The following is a 22,716-nucleotide window of genomic DNA, read 5'->3' as shown; positions in this document are numbered from 1 at the left end:
AGGCTTCCTTAAAAAACTGCCTTTGCTCAGCACCGGTGAGACCCGGCCCACTTAAAGCCCTGGTCGTAGATAATCTAAGCAAGCTGTATCATTCAGAATCAGGTCTGCATGATTATTTCACAGATTCCGACTCCTGTAAGTCTGCCCCAGTCCAACGACTCAAAGTGATCCAAAAGAGACAAAAGGTTTTATTTCTAATCTGTGACAGGGTGTTTGCAACTTCCCTTTTTCAGGGCCCATATCTCCCCATTATATTTCTCTTTTCCCGATTTTGCCACTAGATGAGATCTCCATTTTTATTGTTAACTCTTTTATGCCTCTTCTAACCCATACAGAAAGCAACGGCCATCCCAGCTAAGAAGGCAGAATACTTTGATGCCACAGAGCCAGTACAGAGCCGGGTGTACAAGTCGCTCAAGGTCTGGTCTATGTTAGCTGACTTGGAGGAGAGTTTGGGTACCTTTAAGGTAAGAATATGGTGGTACTTGTATTGCACTAACCTAACTGGGTAGCAATGGAGTGCTGAATGTTTTGATGTTTATGGTCAAACCAAAGATACCCAGATTTTACTGTTTGTGACTACACATTTAAACAGAGAATGTAGGTATTCGTATCCCATTCCAATGTGTTTAGACTCTGCCCTTAATCTCTCCACCTTGCTTTGTCTTACACACCATCACCTTCTATAGAGCTGACGTGTTTATTGTGTCTGAGACTGGCATAGATCTTTCACTATACTAAGGTAATGTTTTACATTGTGGTAAAGAACTGTCTTTAATCTGTCTAACTGCTCTTTCTTGGTTACCTGATATGGTATTGTTTGTCTCCAATCTTTAGCAGGTCAGTTGGTATCTTGCTCAGCAACCAGGTGTCTGAAGCATATGTCTACATTCATTCTGTTTCCTGACTTTGTTGATGTTCCCTTCTTGCCAACCTCATTCCTCTGTGTTGGTTTAGGTTCTGCCTGTTCTTACAGTTTCTTTTGCACAATCTTCTTGTTTGTATGTGAACAATATGACATGGCACATCATTTCATGGTACAAAATAACTTTAATTTTCTGCTTTCTTGTATTCTGAAAGTTCACTAATCCAATTTGCTAGTAACAACTCTTCTGCTGCTGGATAATGCTCAGATAAGTGGAATCCAGAGCCTCGCCTAATGTCTTGCACTTGTGTATAAATCCATAAAATGTTTTCAAATTTGGGTCTTGTATAAGTATTTTATATTTGCTGTTTGAACCAAATGAATGCTCCAACAGTGTCTTTTTCAGTAACTTTGCTCTTCCAGTATTCTATTTGTTTTCCGAGAAAATCCTATCAGGATGAGGTTTAATTGTTGAGTTGAATGCAGTGGCTAAGGGCCTGTTGGTGGGCTCTTTTGGTCCCTGTTTCACATGAACACTGCCCTCCTCAGGGTATTTAATTTGACCAACAAAACTGAGGAGGCTAATTCAGCTGAAGAGGTGTGTACGCCTTTCTTTTAAGCCAAGAGTGAGGTCGCATTTCACTTTTTTCCAAGAGAGTGTGTGTCAGACTTTCATTTGATGTAGTACATTTGCATTCTAATGTTAAAACCTGTGCCTTGCGATCAAAGCACCCCCTGTAATCTTACTGTTTGGCATTGATCGTACCGTGATTGAACAGGACCCAGGTATCTATTTTCTGGTCTCACTGCAGACCTCTTTAGCTGTCTGATCCAGACAGCAATGTAACCCAACAGTGAGAGATAGGGTTCTCCCCCTTACATATGTCTGGATGGCTTTATTATTTATTTCAGTTCCCTGCTCTTGTTTATTCTGCCCCTGGAGCATTTAGTTGTTTATCCTGCCCCATGAGCATTTAGTTTTCACTCGGCTTTTTCCATTAGTAGAGTGTATCCCTCCACTTTTGACATCAGAACAAATTTTCTTTTGGCTCTTTGTTTTCCATTTGAGAGCACTCGGTAGGAGTCCATGCCCTACCAAGTTATCGTCATACTTCTAGGATGACTGTCACGTGCAAGTAGACTCAACGTGGAGGTTATTTTGGAAGTATAGACAATAATGTTCCATGTTGTGTGAACAAAGGTATTGTGTAGGAAAGTGAATTACCATGTAATAATGTCACAATCTTTATCGGGTCCAGTTAGGTTCCTTTAATAAAACCCTTAGCTCAGTCCTGTGTAGAAGTGGCACAGAGCAGTCCTGCTTAATCAAAGGAACAATGGTAAAGCATTTAGAAATACCAAAATAGTTAATAAGTAAGAAACATAAGACAATAAAAATCCAAGACCAATGTATGAAAATAATTTATTTTTACCTTAAAATACACACCAAAACCTCTACTAAGAAACATTGTCAATATGATTTTTCAAAGGTAAGTAAATAATTTTTGTAACTGTGCAATAAATCGTTAAGCGGTTCTTAGCCAACTGGCTACTGCCGCTACTTATCTTAACTTGGATGGGCTAGAACAAGTCAAGAGCCAGTGAAATAGACCCTTGGGTTCCACGAATCAGTCAAGTCCAGCAGTCTTGGAGTGTTCACAGCTCTTTCCACGTTTAAAGCGTTCCAGCGAATAAGTTGTCCTGATGCTGGGCATGGAGGATGCTGAGATGCTGAAGACACAGAAGAGATGTGATGAGTTTTACGGGGGCCACCCTGAGGTCTGTGAATGTTGGGGGTCGTCTCTGGCCTCAGAACTCGACCTCCCCGTATGCATTTGAGGACTCCAATGCAGGTCCAGTCGCCAGTGGTCAACTGGTACCCTGCTTAGAAGGCCCAGTGATTGCTTACAGCAAGCAATTCCTTTCTTTCTGGTCATCAGGATCCACTTCGACTTCGGTTATGTGTCCCACAGGCGTGGGGACACCTCTGGAAGGTCAAAACTCGATCTCCCAGTAGGTACTTTGGCAGGTAGGTGTTCCTGGGCAGCTGGGCTCTTGAGGGGTGCAGAGTTCCTTAGCTTTTGGTCACCCTGCAGCCTAACAGGAGGCTAGCCTACGTAGTCACTTCTTCTGTACTGGAACAACTGGAGCTCTTTTCCACAAGTGACCTCATCCTCTCTGCTGGTCTCTTGGGTGCAGCGGGTGCAGTCTAGTCTTTGGTTCAGCTCTCTTTGCTGGGCCCAGGAATCAGCAGGGCAGTCCTTTTTCTGTCTTCTTTTCAGCCCATTAGTGGCCACATGACTGTGGGTCTGGTATGCCACTTTTATGCCATCTTCGCTTTTGTATTCCCACAAGACAACTCTTTCCTCTTTACACCACTACCCAAACAATCCAAGGATACTTTTCTCTACCTGAATCCAAGATGGTGCAAGCCTTCTTTCCCTTTGAGGAGACTTGTGCACACCCCTGGGTGTACCCAACCTAATAAGCCACTCCTGCTGTAAACCGGTTCTGCAACGTGTTTTCCCGATCTGGAGCAGGGACGGACTGGCCGTAGCGGGCACCGGGCAATCCCTCGGTGTGCCACACAGGTGGGGGCTGGTTTTGGTCCCCTGAGGGCCGATTTTGTCACAGGGCCTTTCGGCCCTGTAACAAAATCGGCCGAACACCGGCCCTGGCAAAGAGCTCAGCGGCACCCCCAACCCCGGGGGAGGGGGGGCAGGAGGGGGGAGGGAGGGGGGCGGCCGAGCACTTTGCCAGGGCCGGTTTTGGTTCCTAGTCCGGCCCTGATCTGGGTCAGATGCCAGCGTGTCTTCCTACACAAAGGAGCGGGCACTCAAAGGCGTGAAATCCATGTGCTTTGTTGGGGCGGTAGCCTCTTTAAAACTGGGACATCTGTGGCAACTGACCAGTAGTCATTCTGCTGGTGGAGGTCATACACCCCCTTCAGCTGTTCTTCGTTTCCTGTTCCAGTGAGTGCTTCACACTTCCTAGCAGGGGCGCAGCATGCTGTCTTAGGTGAAAACTCCCTCAGACGGAAAAGGCTGCCAGAGACCTGTGCAGCAAAGTGGTGACTTTCTTAAATCCCTTTTCTGTTAAAAGTCTGATCACACCAATGAGTCTGGTTTAATGTAATGATTAATTTGATCCCTTGGAATAATATCTTTGTTCCTTAATAGAAGTTACTACAGTAGCTAGTGAAACTCCATTTTAGCAAATGGGACCACCGACCTTGCTTCAGTGAAAATGGTAATTTCGTGTTTTCACTGTCAGGACATGTTGAACACAAAAGGAACATGCCTTTCTTTATTTTTAATACTAAGCACCCTGACTGGTGGCCTACCTTTGCCCTTCCCTAGTGGTGGTCTATTAATATTAGAAAGAAAGGATTTGACAGGGTAAAAGGGTTTATTTTGCCATGTCAAGTTGGTAGTTTTAAAGCTGCCCAGCTAGGATGTAGTAAACACAAGGAGATGGACGGAGTGCTGAAACTTTTCAGACACTCCCACCCAGTCACAGATCTGGGTTGAATCCATCATCATTTTTTTGCTCACTTTGCCACCCCAGTTCAGACCCAGCCATATGCAAATTAGTCTTGACCCTATTCCTCATGGGAATAGTCCAGCCTGAACTACCAAGCTAGGTCTTCCCTGGACCGGAAACCAGCATCCTGGGACCGGTTTCAGGGTATGTCACCCTTCTTCAGCCAGGCTAGCTTGAATCCAGTGGCAAAGTGAGCACCCCTGCACGTTCGTCCAGTCACAGGCCACAGAACCAGCATTAATGCGGTCGTGGACGTGCATTCCGCTGTGGCGGAGCAGGGGGACAGAGAGACGGTCTGTCCACTTCCGCTCCCGCAGCATCTGCCTCAAAGCCTTCCTAGTCAGAGCTTTCAGGCCCATTCAACGCCAGTGGGAGGCAGAGTTCACCATCACCTGCTCCATTGGAGTACCATCACTTCGGACAGATGGGTGCTGCAAAGTGTCCCAAGGCGCTACTCCCTCCCCTTCGAGACGAGCCCTCCAGCAATGCCCCCGCAGTACCACTGCAAGTCGGGGGATCACTTGCAACTTCTGCAGGAGGAAATTATGGCCCCCTTGGCCAAGGGGGCCATTGAGCGTGTTCCTGGCCCAGCAGAGGACGGGGTTGTTACTCCCACTACTTTCTGGTTCCCAAGAAGGGCAAAGGGGGGCTACGCCCTATCTTGGACCTCAGGGGCGTCGACTTCTTCCTCTGGAAGGAGAAGTTCAAGATGCTGACGCTAGCTCAGGTTTTGGCAGCCCTAGACCCTGGAGACTGGATGGTAGCGTTGGACTTGCAGGACGCTTATTTCCACATTCCCGTCCTGCCGACCCACCGGCGCTACCTGCGGTTCACGGTAGGCCACGAGCACTTTCAGGTTACCGTGCTCCCTTTCGGCCTCACCAGTGCCCCTCGGGTGTTCACGAAAGGGATGGCGGTGGTCGCAGCTCATCTGCACAGATTAGGGGTTCCAGTCTACCCCTATCTCGACGACTGGTTGTTGAAGGCGGGCTCCCCCCAAACAGTCGCCTCCCACCTCCAGACTACAGCCGACCTCCTGCATTCGCTGGGGTTCTCCATCAACGTGCCGAAGTCACATCTGAACCCCTCCCAGAAGCTCCTCTTCATCGGAGCGGTTCTAGACTCGGCGCAGTTTCGGGTTTATTCTCCCGAGCAGCCGGTTCGGGATATTCAAGCTCAGATTCCGATCTTTCAGCCTTTATCCCGAGTTTCGGTCAGGATGGCCCTACGGCTGCTGGGTCTGATGGCCTCCTGCATCCTGCTGGTACATCACGCCGGGTGGCGGATGCGGGCTCTGCAGTGGGACCTGAAGTTCCAGTGGGCACAACATCAGGGCAACCTGTCTAACCACGTCCTGATCTCGGAGGGCACTGCAAGGCAGTTGCAGTTGTTGCTCACGGACCGCAATTGGGTCAGTAGCAGATCCCTCTCCCTACCCCAACCGGAGCACACAGTGGTGACGGATGCGCCCCTTCTGGAATGGGGGGGGCCACATGGGAGAGGAGGAGATCAGAGGCCTCTGGTCTCCGGCGGAGTCCCGGCTCCATATCAACCTTCTGGAGCTGTGGGTGATCCAACTTGCACTGAAGGCATTCCTTCCCTCTGTCTGGGGAAGTGTAGTGCAGGTATTCACGGACAACCCCACCGCCATGTGGTACTGCAACAAACAGGGCCGGGTGGGGTCGTGGACTGTTGTAAGTAGTTTAGGTAGGTAGCAGGACACATCTTCAGGTTATTAAGATAGATTTATTAAGTTAGAACAGCAGAGCAGTAAACCTCACAGCTGACCAGACCATCAACTGTCAAGGCTGGTGAGGCGCCTTCATGGGTTCATGGTGCAAGGTACTGCTCGTGCTGCGCTGTTCTTCTTGGTTTGCTCCTCTGGTCTTGATGAGTTCAGGCCTCAGCAAGGCCCAAAGGTACCGAAAGGGTTCGCCCTTCTGTGTACAAAGTCCTTAGACTTACAAATGAAGTTGGCAAGGAAACTGGAAATACAAAAACATAGTTTAATAAACCTTTAAAGGTGGTGATACAACCTCCACAACACTTCTACAGTATTGTACAGAGTAGCACACTGAATACAAGCACATGGCCCCTTTTATACACAGTGGAAGGGGTTCAGCTTACAGCTTAGACAGAGGTTGCAACCACGTAAGGACATTTCCAAATATATCAGTGGGTGGAGCTAACAGTATTTCTAGAACATGGGAGGGCTATGCTAATAAGGAACAACTGTTACTTCTGCTGAGCATGCGCTACACTCTCAAGAAGGACTAATAATAACTGTTGCTAGGTAGAATCCACAGTGTAACTGGCAGAGAGGTAGGACAATCAGAACATTGAGCACATGGCAATGTAGGGCATGAAAAATGGCGGACTCGAAATACAAAATGGAACCCCTATACTAGATATTTGGACTGATCCATTATGGCTTCAGCTAATGCTTAATACCGTTGTTTTATTTACAACAGACGACCCTTTCAGCGTTAGCTGAAGCCATTCCATTTCATAGGGTAGTCATCAAACTCATCTTGAATATCAATGCTCATAATGTTAGAAATCTCTTTAGTTAGACTCTTTTGATAAGCAGCTTCGGAAACAGCTTTCTTATTGGGTATACAAGAGGTAATGCAAAGAGAACATATCATAGGACCACATTGAATACACATACAGCAAGAAAAAAGAATTACTACTATTATACAAAGGCCAGTGAGGATCTTCCAACCCCATGTAGTAAATAAGGTCCAAAACCAACTAGAGAAGGTCCATGTACCATTATCAACATGTATGTCAGCAGCTATTTTATGCAGTTTATTTATGGCATTATAAACAGAAGGCGAGTTGTCTGGGATGAAGACACAATAGCTACTTCCAATAAGTCTACAAGCTCCTCCTTTTTCTGCTAATATGACATCTAACACCATTCTGTTTTGCAGGGCAACAATTCTAGTAATTTGCAACTCTTCAGTTACGTTTCCTAGTGCTGCAGCAGTTTGGTTGGTCACTGCCTCTACAACTCTAGTTAATCTTCTTATCTTTCTACTGTTTAGGGCAGCTCCAACAAAAAAGAATAACCCTAGGTTAAAATCTACATATTGCTGCAAACTAGTGTCGGTCTGGTCCACATCATCGATAGATAAAGTACGTTTGTATCTATTCACAGTGGCATTATTCAACAATTTCAAGTCTTTATGATAAGTGGCAGGTGCTAAAAACACTGGTGGTAATAAAAACGATACATAGCATACTCCTGACCAGCCAGCTGGTAATCGATAATATCCTCTATTACCGCATACAAAATATGTATTATGGGATGCTAAAAATGTGCTATTATTCAGACCATCTATATTTAAGACTTTAATACAATCACTAACACCTACAGGGATGTTCCCAACACTTTGTACGCATAAGTCCGCTTGTGCTTGTGCAACTGAGATCACAAATTTTTCACTTTCGACAGTATCTCTAGTGTTCGTAAAAATGTAGGGAGTAGACTCATTGTCCGGTCGATATTCTTCCCACTCCCATATTGTTCCATTGGCTTGTGGATAGCCTTCTTTATTCTGGTGACATTCTTTGTTTAGTCTAAAAAGTAATCTTCCAACAGCAGGCTTTCTTGTGGCAAATAGAAGAGTATACCAGGCACGACAAGAACCATTATGAGAGAAAGGGAGAGGTATAAACGGTGTTCCCCCCTTCTTCTGGTGCGCTGGCATCATACCACATATCCAGCAATTTGTTTCATTTGTAGCAGTGTGGGTATGATGTAGCATCTGAATGAAGGTGTTATTTACAAAGGACAAGCGGTGTTTTGATTCCTGATAGGGGAGCGTATAAAAGAAATGCTCCTCTGGCACCGGTGTAGAAACCACATATAGATCACGGGCAGGAATTACATCCTCAACAAACCACGTGATAATGGCAACAACTGCCACACTAGCAATAAATCCGAAGGCGCAGATCACTTTCTTTCTCTCCATGTTGAACAAATGTCTCGCAAATCTTCCTGAAACTAAAAAAAAAGGCTGTCAGAACTCTTCCCCCAAGGCGGCTGTTGTTTTCTTCACCAACGGGCCAAGACGGGTGTCACTACTCTAATGCAAGGCTGATCCCCCCCCTTGCCTCATCGGCTCTCCGTTGCACCAACCAAGAGGCCGTTCTGACAGCAGTCTAAACAGCAGAAAACGTCTTCCTGGGTCGAAGGTTGTATTTTCTTACTCCAGAAGTCGTCGGGTCCGGGAAGAACTCCTCTTGCTCATCAGGTACCACAGCAGGGCCTTTCTCTGTAGTCAGGATTTCTCGATGGTCAGTCAACACGGCAGGCTCCACCAATCCGGGTTGCACTCTGCGACAATGAAGGGAGTGAATCCAGTTCTTCCGGTTGGTCACTCGGACGGCCGTTCTTGTTGCGAGCAGAACCTGCTCGGGACCGCACCATCGGGGCTCCAGGCCACTCGTCCTCTCGAACGCCTTGATGAGGACGAAGTCACCGGGTCGGAGACTATGACCCTCACCTGTGGACCGGTCAGGGAGTGCTTCTCGAACCTGTTGATGAATAGAAACCAAGTTATCAGTTAATTGTGCCAGATAGTCATTCATCAATACACAAGGTACATCATATACGGAACTTGGTTTGGGCACTCCCCAAATATTCATGGGACGACCAAACACCACCTCATACGGTGTAAGGCCGGTTCGGGAGTGTGGTACTGATCTTATTGACAACAATGCCAAAGGCAAAGCGTCGGGCCAAGTCAGAGAAGTGGAAGCCTGGATCTTTGCTAGTTTAAGCTTCAGTGTTCCATTGTAGCGTTCCACCAAGCCAGCCGACTGTGGATGGAACACTGCATGAAACTTCTGTTTTATCCCCAGACCTCTCAGAACGTACTTGATAACGTCTGCTATAAAATGAGGCCCGTTATCACTCCATAATAGTCTACAAACACCATACCTAGGGAAAAACTCCTTCAGTAGCACCTTTGCTGTAGTCATTGCAGTATTGTCCTTAGTAGGGTAGGCTTCAATCCATTTACTGAAAGCACACACCACTACCAAGACGTACTTTAGATTATTACAGCGTTCAAGTTGGATATAGTCCATTTGCAGGACTTCAAAAGGTGCAGTAGGTATTTCAAATCCTCCTGCTGGAGTCCGTGTTCCTTTCCCTGGGTTGTATTTAAGACAGATCATACAGGTCTGTACCACTCTCTTGGCCGTGCTAGCAATCTCTGGATGCTCCCAAACTTGCGCAAGCAATTTCACAATCGCTGAAGCTCCAACATGTGCTAGCCCATGTGCCATTTGAACCATAGGTTGGACAAAAGCTGTGGGCAACTTCCACCTATCCATTTGTTTGTTGCGCCAACAACCTTCATCATCCAGTTCTCCATTTTCAGACCATTGCTCTCGTTCTTTATCAGAAGCAACTCTCTGTATTTCCCTCACTTCTTTCCTAGCATCATGCCATCGTTCTGCTTGTGACTTTACAACATACATTGAAGTGGAGTCAGGTCTCATTGCAGTTTCTCGTGCTACTTGGTCAGCGAAAGCATTTCCTTGCCCTACTTTGTCAATAACTTTCTTATGTGCACTGCATTTCACTATAGCTATCTTCTTAGGAAATGTCAGGGCAGTCAAAAGATTGTGCACCAGTTCTCCATACATAATTTGTGTTCCGTGTGATGTCAGAAAACCTCTTTCCTTCCAGAGCAGGCCAAAGTCGTGCGCTACTCCGAAAGCATAGCGGCTATCTGTATAAATATTCACACACAACTCTGCACTAAGCTCACATGCTCGTGTCAATGCTATCAACTCCGCTGCCTGGGCTGATTTCTGTGGAATGCGTGCTGTTTCCACGATAGTATACAAAGTAGTGATGGCATATGCTGCCGAAGTCGTACCATCCGGTAGCTTCAGGCAGGAGCCATCCACCCATAATTCTCCATCTACATCTGAGAAAGGCGTATCCTGGAGATCGATACGACCCTTTGTCTGTTCCTCAGTCACAAAAATACAATCATGTGCTTCTTGTGCCTCAGGCTGAGTCGTCAGGAATGGTAACAATGTTGCTGGATTTAACGTAGCACATCTCCTCAATGTGATATGGGGAGCCAGCAACGTTAGTTCATATCCGGTCAGACGGGCACTTGTTAAATGCTGCGTCTTTGTTTGATTCAAAAGGGCGTCAACAGCATGGGGAACCAACACTAACAGCTTGTGAGATAACACTATTCCCTCACTCTGACGTATTGACACAGCTGTCGCTGCGACCGAACGAAAACACCCCGGCAATGCCCGAGCGACAGGATCGAGCAATGCCGAGAAATATGCACACGGACGCTGCCTGTCCCCGTGCATCTGTACTAACACAGATGACGCACATCCATCTCTCTCATGTACATATAATGTGAAAAGTTTCGTGTAATCAGGAGTGCCTAACACTGGTGCTGAACAAAGGGCCTGACGTAACTGTTGGAAAGCGTTTTCACATTCATCTGTCCAAGGAAGGGGAATTGGAGTGTCTTTTGTCAATAGCGCTAACAGTGGTTTGACTATATGTGAAAACCCCAGTATCCACTGCCTACAAAAGGACGTAAGACCCAAAAATGCTCGAACATCTTTCTGTGTAGAAGGTGTTGGTGTGTCCAGGATGGCTTGGATACGATCTGATGTAAGTGCACGCCCCTCCTTAGACAAAAGGTGGCCTAGGTAGGTCACCTTAGGTCTACAGAATTGCAATTTCTTCATAGATACCTTATGATTGTGAGAAGCCAAAAAGGAAAGCAAGGACAACGTACAAGTCTCACATTGCTCAGGGGTGTCAGCAGCCAACAAAATGTCATCGACATATTGAATAAGCACTACCCCCTCAAGCAAGACAAAGGAATCCAACTGTCTTTTCAATGCCTGACTGTAGATACTAGGGCTCTCAGTATAGCCCTGTGGAATTCTACAAAACCTATACGATCGATTATTCAAAGTGAAGCCGAAAAGGTAACGGCTATCAGGGTGAATAGGGATCGATAAGAAGGCGTTCTTCAGGTCGACAACCGAGAATGTTGTCGCTGTTGGTGGGACTAAGGTAAGGAGTGTCGTGATGTCAGAAACAACAGGGTATTGGGGCACCACTATCTTGTTCACCTCCCGCAAATCAATAATAAATCGATATACCCTAGTATCAGTGTCTTTCTTCAAGATTGGTAAAATAGGACTGTTACAAACATTGTATGGGACTTCTTCCACCACCCCCACTCGGATGAGATCCTGCACAATCTGTATGAGCGCCTCCTCACCCTCCTGTGAAATCCTATATTGAGGCAGGCGTGGTAACACAGCTCCCTCCTTCACACTAATGTGAACCGGAGGAATGACCATCTGTCCCACATCAGTGTCTGAAGTAGCCCACAACGTGTGAGGTAAAGAGGCTAATGCAGCACTTTCAGCGACCATACACACTCTCTCTTTTGCAGGGTAATTGTCATTTAAAATCACGCGTACTCCTTCAGGGGAGCAGCGGATTGTGGCTCTAAAATGTTTCAGCATGTCTAGACCCACAATGTTGTCAGGCGTGTTTGAGGAAAGCAAGAATGGACATGGTGCTGTAAATTTGTCGACATGAAATGCAAGGGGTTGGGATAATGGGCTAAGAGAAGGTGTTCCATCGAACCCTACAGATGTGATCGTTAAGCCAGACAGGGGAGCCCTCGGAACCAATTGTTTAGACAAAGCGCTACGAGTAGCCCCTGTATCAACCAAAAACTGATCAGTAGAACCCAAAACATGTGCTGTAACATAAGGACCCCTCTGATCTACTGGTACTTCAACTGATTCCTCCCCCCATCCTACGCAATCCTATGCATATTGGGAATCATGACTTTCGGGGTGCACATAGTCAGACATCTGATACTGATTTCGTCTATCAAAGGTATTAGACCCTCCTTGTTGTTGCTCCCTAGATTCGAATCTAGCCCTATCATTTAGGTTACCTCGTGGGCCAGAAAACCCCCCACGATTTCTCCCAAAACCTCTACCCCGTCCCATAGCCCTGTGTTCTCGCGCTAAAGGACACTCATTGGCCCAGTGGCCTCGTTGCTTACAATATGCACATTGATCTTTAGCCAAGTCTGTGCGGTTATATGTAGAATCATAAAAACCCCGACCACCTCTATTATTTCCTCTCTGGGGTGGTCCATACACTTGTGCTAACATAACTTTTGTTTTCAAATCCTTAGATTTCTTATCTTCATTACTTTTTGCTTCTAGTTCCTGACGCTCGTAATACTGAGCCATTGTCAGGAGGGATGCCGGAGTCGAAGTCGTCCAGGAGCTTTCACTCGCTTTCAACCGAGCTGCTACTCCCGGTAATAAATTTGAAACATATTTGTCTACAAACAGATGTCGACCCGTGTCATCCGTCAGAGACTGACCACTGAAATCGTGAAAAGTTTCTTCAAATCGCGTAAAGAAGTCAGAAACTGATTCATCTGTCTTTTGCTTGCAAGATGCTAACATAGTCCAGTCAATCTTTTTAGGGGGAATAATCGTCTTTAATTTAATCAAAATAGCAGCAGGGAGGTCTAGAATGAGCTGGGGTGGTTTCTGCGCAGGTTTCCTAGCTCTGTCCTCCTCCTCAATGTCTTCCCATTTAGCTTTAAACGTCACTAAATCATCAATTTTCCGTACTGATCTCCACATGTCAGGGGGTAATATAAGACCAAAGAATAAATCAACGTCAGCTAATGTCATAGTACAAGAATTCAAAGCCCCCTCAACTTCCTCATAAAAGGCAGCAGGATTTTTCCGTGGGTCAGGTAACGCTTTCTTTAAGGCCATAACATCCGCTCTATTCCAAGGAGTATATACCCAATTATAGATAAAATACCCTCGGGCATCAGCTGAATCTTTATCTGAACTAGTACCCGCTCCTTTAGGAGGAACATACAAAGGCGCTGCCTCTCGCATAGGTTTAACATGCACAATATCGACCTTATCTGAAGAAAAGATAGGTGATTGTTTCCCGTCGCCACTCAAACCCGTCTCTTTGTCGTCCACCGTCTTTTGTCGCTTTTCTTCTCGTAACCGAGACGCCTCATCCCGCAATACGAATAACCGTCGAACTGCATCAGCTGCCTGGGAAGGAGAAAAGAGACCTTTACGCAATTCTTTCTTATCTTGTATTATGTCATCAGGTTCAAGAACAGGAGAATATTTTCGAAAAGCCCCGACTACTTCATCAGAAAAGGTTTCAAGAAAATAAATTTTTTCCCTGTCCGGCTATTTTTCAAGAGACAACAATATTTCAGCAAGAGGAATTGTACCCTTAAGAATACGATAAGAAATTTGTCGGAGCTCCGCCATACGATCAGATGTTAGCTTAGACCGCGTGTCTACCTTATCTTTAAATGATCCAGAATCCTCATCTTCCCCTTTCGGAGCAGACGGGCCAGCATACGGAGGCGGAGAACGATCTAGTAATGAAAAATCATCATCAGAATTATTAAGGACAGGATAAAGAGGCCGACGAATGGGATATTGGCCAGATATCTGCAATCTACGTTCCTTTTCCCGTTTTTCTTCCGCGTCTTTTTGTTCACGTTGTCTCATTTCTTGCGCCTTCTCACGCACATTCTTCCTCTGCTCTTTCTCAATCAGCGCATGTTCACGTTTCTCACGCTCACGTACTTCTTTCACCCACATTCGCACACTCTCAAACATATCTTGTCTCGCTCGGCGCTTACACAGGCACTGTTCCACATACTCAATTTTGCGCACATCAAACGAACCATACAAAGGCCATCTCAACTCAGGATCCTTCTTGGTATACTTCCTCCACAATGTGCTGTACATTATAGGGGAAAGACCAAACTTAATGTACATATCCCTATTCGGCGTCCCTTCTGGGGGAGCCGGCTGCGATTCTTCAAGACTTAACCGGTTTCCACAGCAGCACCACTTACGTAGTGCGCTAAAAGTAGACATGCTAGAAATAGTGCGAAATACGCAATATTATACAGAAAAATGGCACTTAATCGTTGCGCCGCTCACAACCATATGTTGGAGAAAAATCTCCACATTGCCTACCTATATGTGTTGCAACGCATATATACCCATATTCATAATCATAATATGATCGATCATCCAAACATCTCCATATCCATATCCATATCCATAAGCCACAGCAAGCGTATCCTAAAACTGCCTTGCTAATCACTGGCTACCATAAACACTCACAGTAATTACCATACATTGGTCCTTACCAAGCACGAGCGTCCAGATTCCACTTGCCAAGTTCCACAATTTGCTCAAACAGCTTATCCACAGCAAACCGACAGAAGAGGTCTCAGTCGAAGACCGGCGCCACCCAGATGGTCAGATCGGAAGGAAGGAAGAAATACCTCAGGATGCCAGGACTAAAGACGCCGCTGGCAGTGATCACTTCCCCGGCAGAGTTCCACTCCTTCGTCACGACCAGTCCTTCGAGCCTCCGAGTCGCCGATGAGCCCCACGTGACGGGCGCCAATTGATGAGTTCAGGCCTCAGCAAGGCCCAAAGGTACCGAAAGGGTTCGCCCTTCTGTGTACAAAGTCCTTAGACTTACAAATGAAGTTGGCAAGGAAACTGGAAATACAAAAACATAGTTTAATAAACCTTTAAAGGTGGTGATACAACCTCCACAACACTTCTACAGTATTGTACAGAGTAGCACACTGAATACAAGCACATGGCCCCTTTTATACACAGTGGAAGGGGTTCAGCTTACAGCTTAGACAGAGGTTGCAACCACGTAAGGACATTTCCAAATATATCAGTGGGTGGAGCTAACAGTATTTCTAGAACATGGGAGGGCTATGCTAATAAGGAACAACTGTTACTTCTGCTGAGCATGCGCTACACTCTCAAGAAGGACTAATAATAACTGTTGCTAGGTAGAATCCACAGTGTAACTGGCAGAGAGGTAGGACAATCAGAACATTGAGCACATGGCAATGTAGGGCATGAAAAATGGCGGACTCGAAATACAAAATGGAACCCCTATACTAGATATTTGGACTGATGCATTATGGCTTCAGCTAATGCTTAATAATACCGTTGTTTTATTTACAACAGTCTGGTCAGCACAGAATGTCGCAAAAATGTTGTAAGTAGTTTAGGTAGGTAGCAGGACACATCTTCACGTTATTAAGATAGATTTATTAAGTTAGAACAGCAGAGCAGTAAACCTCACAGCTGACCAGACCATCAACTGCCAAGGCTGGAACCCTCACATACCAGATAGAACACTCATCGGTACTATGGGAGATTGGGAAGGTAGGAACACAAAGAAAGGGCTACTGACACCAAGTAGCCATATTGAAGGAAGTACAAATATACAACATGGACCCTTTGTCAGGAGGCTCTGCGCCTCTGGACATGGCTGGAACATCAGGGCATCACCCTGGTGGTTCAACACCTGGCAGGTTCTCTGAACGCCAGGGCGGACAAGCTCAGCCGTCGGTGCATGATGGATCACGAGTGGTGTCTGAACTCGGACGTGGCGCGAGGTCTCTTTCAGCAGTGGGTAGAGCCTTGGTTAGATCTATTCCCCACCGAAGAGAACGTGCATTGTCATCAGTTCTGCGTGTTGGAATTTCCAAGGTGGCACTCGCTTAGAGACGCTTTTCGTCGCGAGTGGAGTTTGGGTCTGTTATATGCCTTTCCGTCTATACCACTTCTGCCCAGAGTGCTGAAGAAGATCAGGCGCGACCGGGCCCAAGTTATCCTTGTGGCTCCGGATTGGGCACGAAGGTACTGGTATCCCGAGCTACTCAGTCTGTCAGTCGATCCCCCGATTCGACTGCCTCTTCAGGAGGACCTTCTGTCACAGTAGCAGGGGACAGTCCTCCACCCGAACCTGTCCAGCCTCCACCTACATGCGTGGAGATTGAGCGGCGACAGGTGATGCCATTTGACTTGCCTCCTGAAGTCTGTGATGTCATTCTGGCAGCCAGGCGTCCCTCCACAAAATCGGTATACTCCTGCAGGTGGAACAAATTTGTGGCATGGTGCACAGCAAAGCTGTGGATCCCCTTTCTGCCCCTCTTTCTGAGGTTCTCCTCTTTCTTCTTTCCTTGGCCTTGCAGGGCTCTGCTCTGGGCACCATAAAGGGATATCTTTCAGCTGTTTCAGCCTTCTTGAGGATTCCTGATCAGCCTTCTCTTTTCAAGTCCCCTGTTGTAAATAGATTCTTGAAAGGCATTACTCACGTTTCCTCCTGTTCCCTTTGTAATGCCTCAGTGGGACTTGAATCTGGTGTCTCAGTGGGACTTGAATCTGGTGTTAACCTATCTGATGTGTACTCCCTTTGAACCACTTCATAACTGTCATCTTCGTCTTCTGACTCTCAAGACTGCTTTCCTGGTTGCTATCACCTCTGCCAAAAGAGTGAGTGAGCTCCAGGCTCTTTCTTCTAAGCCTCCTTTCTGTCCATCCGGACAAGGTTGTTCTGAGGACTCGTCCTTCTTTTCTGCCCAAGGTGGTTACTGCCTTTCACATCGGCCAGACCATTACGTTGCCCACCTTCTTTCCGCCTCCTTCGAAAGAGGAAGAGAGGCTCCACCGTCTGGACCCAAAACATGTGCTTTCCTTTTACCTAAACCGCACACAACAGTTCCGGGTGGACGACCAACTTTTTGTTGGCTACGTGGGCGCTAAGAAGGTACGGGCGGTGCACAAATGGACCATCTCTCGGTGGGTCGTTGTATGCATCAAGATCTGTTATTCCTTGGGTAAAAAGGATCCTCCTGAGGGGCTGCATGCCCATTCCACTCGGGTCACGGCGGATACTACTGCCTTGGGACGGGGAGTCCCTTTGCAGGACAATTGTCAGGCAGCAACGTGGGCCTCGCTGCACACGTTCGCCAAGCATTACTGCCTGGACAGCCAAGTCCAGAGAGACAGCTTCTTTGGCCGTTCAGTTCTCCAGGACTTTCTGGTGTGATTTTGGTTCGCAGACCCACCACCGGGGTTGGGATTGCTGGGGTATCTATTCTAAGGTAAGGAATCTAATACTAACCTGTTTCTTTCAGATGCACAAGTTACTTACCTTCGGTAAGAAACATTAGTTAGTGTTAGATTCCTTACCGACCCACCCATCCTCCCCGTTCTGTGAACCGATATCTAGGGTTAAAGACATCCCTTTCAGGGCCATAGTTTCATGGCACCAGTGTCTGTTTCTTGCATGGCTCTGCGTTCTTGGCGTGGAAAGCTATGTACAGAACTGACGTCAGCAGGCAAGGGCGGCGTCTAAGTACTCCAGCGACGTCATCCCGGCGATCACGACGACGGACGCGGAGCCGCAGACAACGTCTACCGAGGCGCAGGGGTACTGCTGACGAAAACTTTCCGGATCCAGTCTGACGCTTGGGGATATTCGAAGGTAAGGAATCTAACACTAACTAATGTTTCTTACAGATATATCGTTCCCAAAGGTAAGTAACTTGTGCTTTGGTTCTTGTGAGAACAGACAACATAGCTACAGTTTTCTACATCAACAAGCAAGGCAGCACCAATTCCCAGGCTCTCTGAAGATTCTCAACATCTTCAGAGGTAAGCCATCAGGCATGGCATTTTGCTAATAGTAAAGCACCTGCCAGTAGTGAACAGAACATGGGCAAGTGCACTCAGCAGGACATCAGATATTAAAGATGATTGGGAGTAAAACTATGATCAGGGTGAAAAGATCTTTCATCAGTGGGGGTCACCCTGTGCTAGCTTTATTTATGGGCAATTAGAACAAGAAATTGCAATTCTATACAAGCAAATCATGGCACCCAGGGTTGTGGTAAAAGGCACTTTCATTGTCAGTCAAAGATTTGTGCTAATGCCTTTCCCCCACTCCCCTTCATGGAAGATATTTGCCATTTAAAAGCAGGAAATCCACAGAAAATGTCTGTTGGATTATTCCACAAGAAGGACTTTGGCAACAGCGTCCCAATATGCAGCTGTCACATGAGAAGCAGCACTGCCTGGATATGGAAGCATTTAGGGATTCAGCAATAGGGTAGACTGGTCCTCGAAATCTGTTTTGCCAAGGTAGCCTCCTTCCTACTTCTGTGCTGTGATGTTTTAATTCAGTTTTAAATCAGCCTTCAATCTAACATTGTTGCATATTGTTTGAATCTGATGTAATATTTTATGAGCTTCACACAGCTGGCTACATTTCACGTTTGAGAAGAAGTTAACCTGTAAATACATTTCTCCTAGAGTTGGTATCAGTTATAGCCATATGTGGGTCTACCTCCTCCCCAATCAGAGACTTTTTGTTTTCCTCCTTTCACACACACATGTGCTTTAGAAAATCTGTGGTATTGTGTCCTCTGGGGAAGTGTTGTTGAGTCTTCCTTCAATGGTAGACTTTGAGTATTTTCTAATGATGTGAATGGGACCCTAAAGCAACTGTGTTTCTATACATTGCTATGGAAATGTGACCTAACTACTAAATGTAAGTTCCTGTGAGACTCCTAGCTTGACGACCAGAAATGATTCAAGCGTGTGATTCTGAAGGATACCAAAACCAGAGAAACATAGTTACAAATAAGAAACTTTTTCCCCGTCTCTCAGTATTTCTAATTTTGCACACTTCCAAAGCACTACCCATTAAACTACATTCCACTATCTGAAGGATAGGCTTCAACCATACTTCGCTTTTAGAAAATGCTCAATGATTCTTTCTAGTCCTTGCAAAAAGGGCATTCATGCTAGATACCACTACTAGCCACCCAGTTCCTAGGGCTGCTGTTAAAATATCTACTGCTTGCTGTGCTTGACTTGCTCGGTAAGGAATGCTTTCTCTGTGGCTGACATTTTGTACAAGAGGGAGAGGAGAGAGGCAAATGAGAAGGGGGAAAGGGAAAAGAGAGCTGTTTTCCAGCAGGCTGCACTGTTCCTGCTGTGTGTGATGGAAACCTCTTAGGATTATAAAGGCCAAGATTTCTTCTTAGTGCCTTTCTTATAGATCATAATGCACCTATACCAAGGCCACCTACTGATATCGGACATTTCATTTCTTTCCACCAGTCCACCAAGGCGGTGTACGACCGGATTATAGACCTGCGCATTGCCACCCCCCAGATCATCATCAACTATGCCCTGTTCTTGGAGGAGCACACTTACTTTGAGGAGAGCTTCAAGGTAGGAATGGACTTCGCTTTCTCTACAGTGTGCAGTGCAAGTGCAATTTTTTCTTCGAAAGGAATCTAATGTTTTGGTGGTTTGCTGCACAAGGTGGAACTGGTACATACACTGTTTCACCTCTGGGCCTCTTTTTCCAGCACCATTAGAATGCTTGGGTGATGATGTTTGTTTGTCCTCCACCGGTTTGTTGCCTGCATGGAATAAATGGCAAGTTGAATTTTTCCCATTTTGGCATTATATTGGCATCAACGTTACTAAAATTGCTGGCACACATTTGACATTCTTAGCAGGAAGGCAAAGAATTGCATAGGAATGGAGTCTGAACAGAATAAAGTGGTTTCCCTGAAGCAAGGCAGTGAGGCTAGTATTTCCTCTGCACATTCTGCAGTTACAGGGGCACGTTAAGATGTTAATTTTTCTTTTGTGAGTTTTTATTATGTGTACCTTATTAATGTATGGTTGAGTAGAGAGTTTTGGTTCCTGGCCCAAGCTGGTGAATGATTAGCTGCCCTTCCAATTATAAAGCTGCTGTGCTATTTCCTGGTGCCTTTTGCACTCCGACCCCATATGTTTAAATCTCACAGCACATGTCATAGGCTGCTGTTGATGGTGCCACTTCTCCAACCTCTGCTCCAGTAGCGGGATAGTAGGCTACTACAAGCTGCATACCTCATTTGATGACTGCTCCTTCTTAGACATTTACAAATAGCGACCTTGTCTCAAAACGAGGGGTTGTTGTATCACGCCTTTAAAATGCGCTGAGCACTACAGAACATTAAGGCAGTGAAGAATATGTGAATCTCACTATTCCAGATAAACCTGGTCTACGGAAAATGTTGAAGGACTCCCGGAAGAGTAGAACATAGAGACATGAGAGCCTCGGCTTTGTAAGATACAGCACTTGCGAAAAATTGAGCCCATTAAATAGGCTGCAATTCAATGAGCTGTTTAGAGCAAGCAGTATTCCAAGAAACAAGCTAATCCCAGGGTTTGAAGCGAGAAACAGCTAAACAGTTGCTTCTAAAATAAAGTCATGTCTAAGCCACATTTCAGGACTTTATTTGCCTTGTTTTTGTACAGGGCACACACTGTGAATCGGGTTGCCTTGTGGTACCGAGAGCAAAAATTCAAATGTGTTAAGTAAGTGATAACATGCTAAATTGACTTAAAGGAAAAACCAGGTCAGGTATTTGTGTGAAATTACTGACTTAAAAGATTTTAAATACATGCTTGAAATAAAAGGATTAAATCTCGGGTTCAAGTTTGAATGCTGCTCCTGAGTACAATTGCTGATTGACAAATTAGTAAAAGGCATGTGAGATGTAAGGGAAAGCCAGTGCTGTGGTGTCCTCTGGGTGAGGTTTGAAGTATTGACATAGAATTTATTGTGGAGTCATGATTGTAAGTTTAGGTCACCTGAACGGAGGGAGTGGAGGAACATGCAAATGGTTATACTCCCTGTTTAGGTGGAAGTTATTTATGACTTTTTTCTGACTAACTATAACAAGCTTCTGATTCACTCCCAAAGGCATATGAGCGTGGGATCTCCCTGTTCAAGTGGCCCAATGTGTACGACATCTGGAACACCTATCTGACCAAGTTCATCGATCGCTATGGCGGGAAGAAGTTGGAGCGTGCCCGTGACCTGTTTGAGCAAGCCCTGGATGGTTGCCCTCAGAAATTTGCTAAAAGTAGGCAGAAAATCTAATCATTGTGCAGTAGTTACTTATCTTTGACCCGAAATGTAATTTTGCTGAATGTTGTCTATAAGAAAGATTTATTTATGCTTGCTGAACTCTTATTGTTAAATGGCACATACCTTAAAATGGGTTATGTATTGCAATATCGTTGTCCATCCAGAGATATTGCAGTAGATTATACCATTTAAAGGTAGCTCTCAAAACATAAAATAACACTAAAATACATTCTATCAATTGGGACTGTGTCCAACAGGGAAAGTAGTGTTATGCAATCTCAGATAATCTGATAAAATAGTGATAAGCGCCTACTCGGGATTGGGAATGGTGTTGAACCTCAAGACAAAATGAGACAATCGGTCTGTAAATGGCACCTGATATAAATTAATCAAATAGCATTCTAAAAAATAAACTCTCTGGAGCCAAGAATAAAAATGTAAACCATTAAGGTTTATTAAGAATAATTCAAAAGCATTACAGTAGGCAAAAATAAAGTCACGAAGATTGTATAGGGAATTAGCATAAGGCTTAATCAGATGCAGCAATAGAATGATATAAGGCAAAGCAAAAATATTCTAAGTCCAAAGTATGAGATAATCCAACAAGGGATCAGTCTCCAAAGGAGATGACTGGCTCACCTCCAAATGCAATATTTATGTAGGCAAATCTACAATGGATGTGAATGGAAATCACACAGTCCGCATAGGGTGAGCAAATGTAGTAGTAAACTTATAAATCACAATACAGAATTGTACAATGCCACTAAATCCTACCATTGTATCACTAGCCCCTAGTTGAATATTAATGTGCCCTATTCTAACCTAATGTTGTCAGAGGTGGCAGTACAAATCTGGTTACACAAACAATGAGACAGGCAGGAAAATCATTCAATGTTGCAAAAGACACACGCCGTAGTTCTTCGAGAACAGCATGCCAAAACAGAGCATCAGTGCACATTATTGTTACGAGCAGGGTCAGAATAAGTAACACAAACACACATCATGCCTATGTTAGAAACCAATATGGAATTTCAACCTAATTCGGCTTAGTTTAGACAAACATATGAAAATACAGTTCTATCAAGTGCAACGTTTTAGTTTTAGTGCAGAAATGTTCATAATGTTTAACAGATATGTATTGAATCAAAAGCAACTTCATCACTAGTCATGTGGATCTTTTGAAGATGTTGTTTGCTGTGTGTAGGCTTAGAAGCCAGAGCTCTAAACCCTGGGTTCTCTGATTAATAACCAGCTCAGGAACTAGTGCTTAGGTCTTGAGGGGACAAGAAAAAGCTTTGCAGACAGACCAACCTATACCAAAAACCGTCCTCACGCAGAGTTTTATCAAGTATTTGGGCCAACTTTAGGGTAGTGCAAGGTGACTACTAGAGGGTGCTCACTATGGATGTTAGGAGTATCATAGAATGGATCGCACAACTCA

The 22,716-nt window shown here is 45.4% G+C and overlaps 1 protein-coding gene across 1 annotated transcript in view; it reads left to right on the top strand.

Moving 5' to 3' along the window:
- The window catches only part of XAB2 (XPA binding protein 2), a 144,082-nt gene that overhangs the window by 68,803 nt on the left and 52,563 nt on the right, over positions 1-22,716 (top strand). The window contains exons 11-13 of the mRNA XM_078682501.1: positions 336-467; positions 19,463-19,576; positions 21,108-21,270. Of these exons, the coding sequence (XP_078538627.1) occupies positions 336-467; positions 19,463-19,576; positions 21,108-21,270 (409 nt within the window). The remainder of the gene's footprint in view (positions 1-335; positions 468-19,462; positions 19,577-21,107; positions 21,271-22,716) is intronic.

Source organism: Lissotriton helveticus, chromosome 1_1 (genome assembly GCF_964261635.1).
Source record: "Lissotriton helveticus chromosome 1_1, aLisHel1.1, whole genome shotgun sequence".
Lineage (NCBI taxonomy): Eukaryota > Metazoa > Chordata > Amphibia > Caudata > Salamandridae > Lissotriton > Lissotriton helveticus.
The sequence above is the reverse complement of the archived record's forward strand: the minus strand, read 5'-3'. Positions and strand labels throughout refer to the sequence as shown.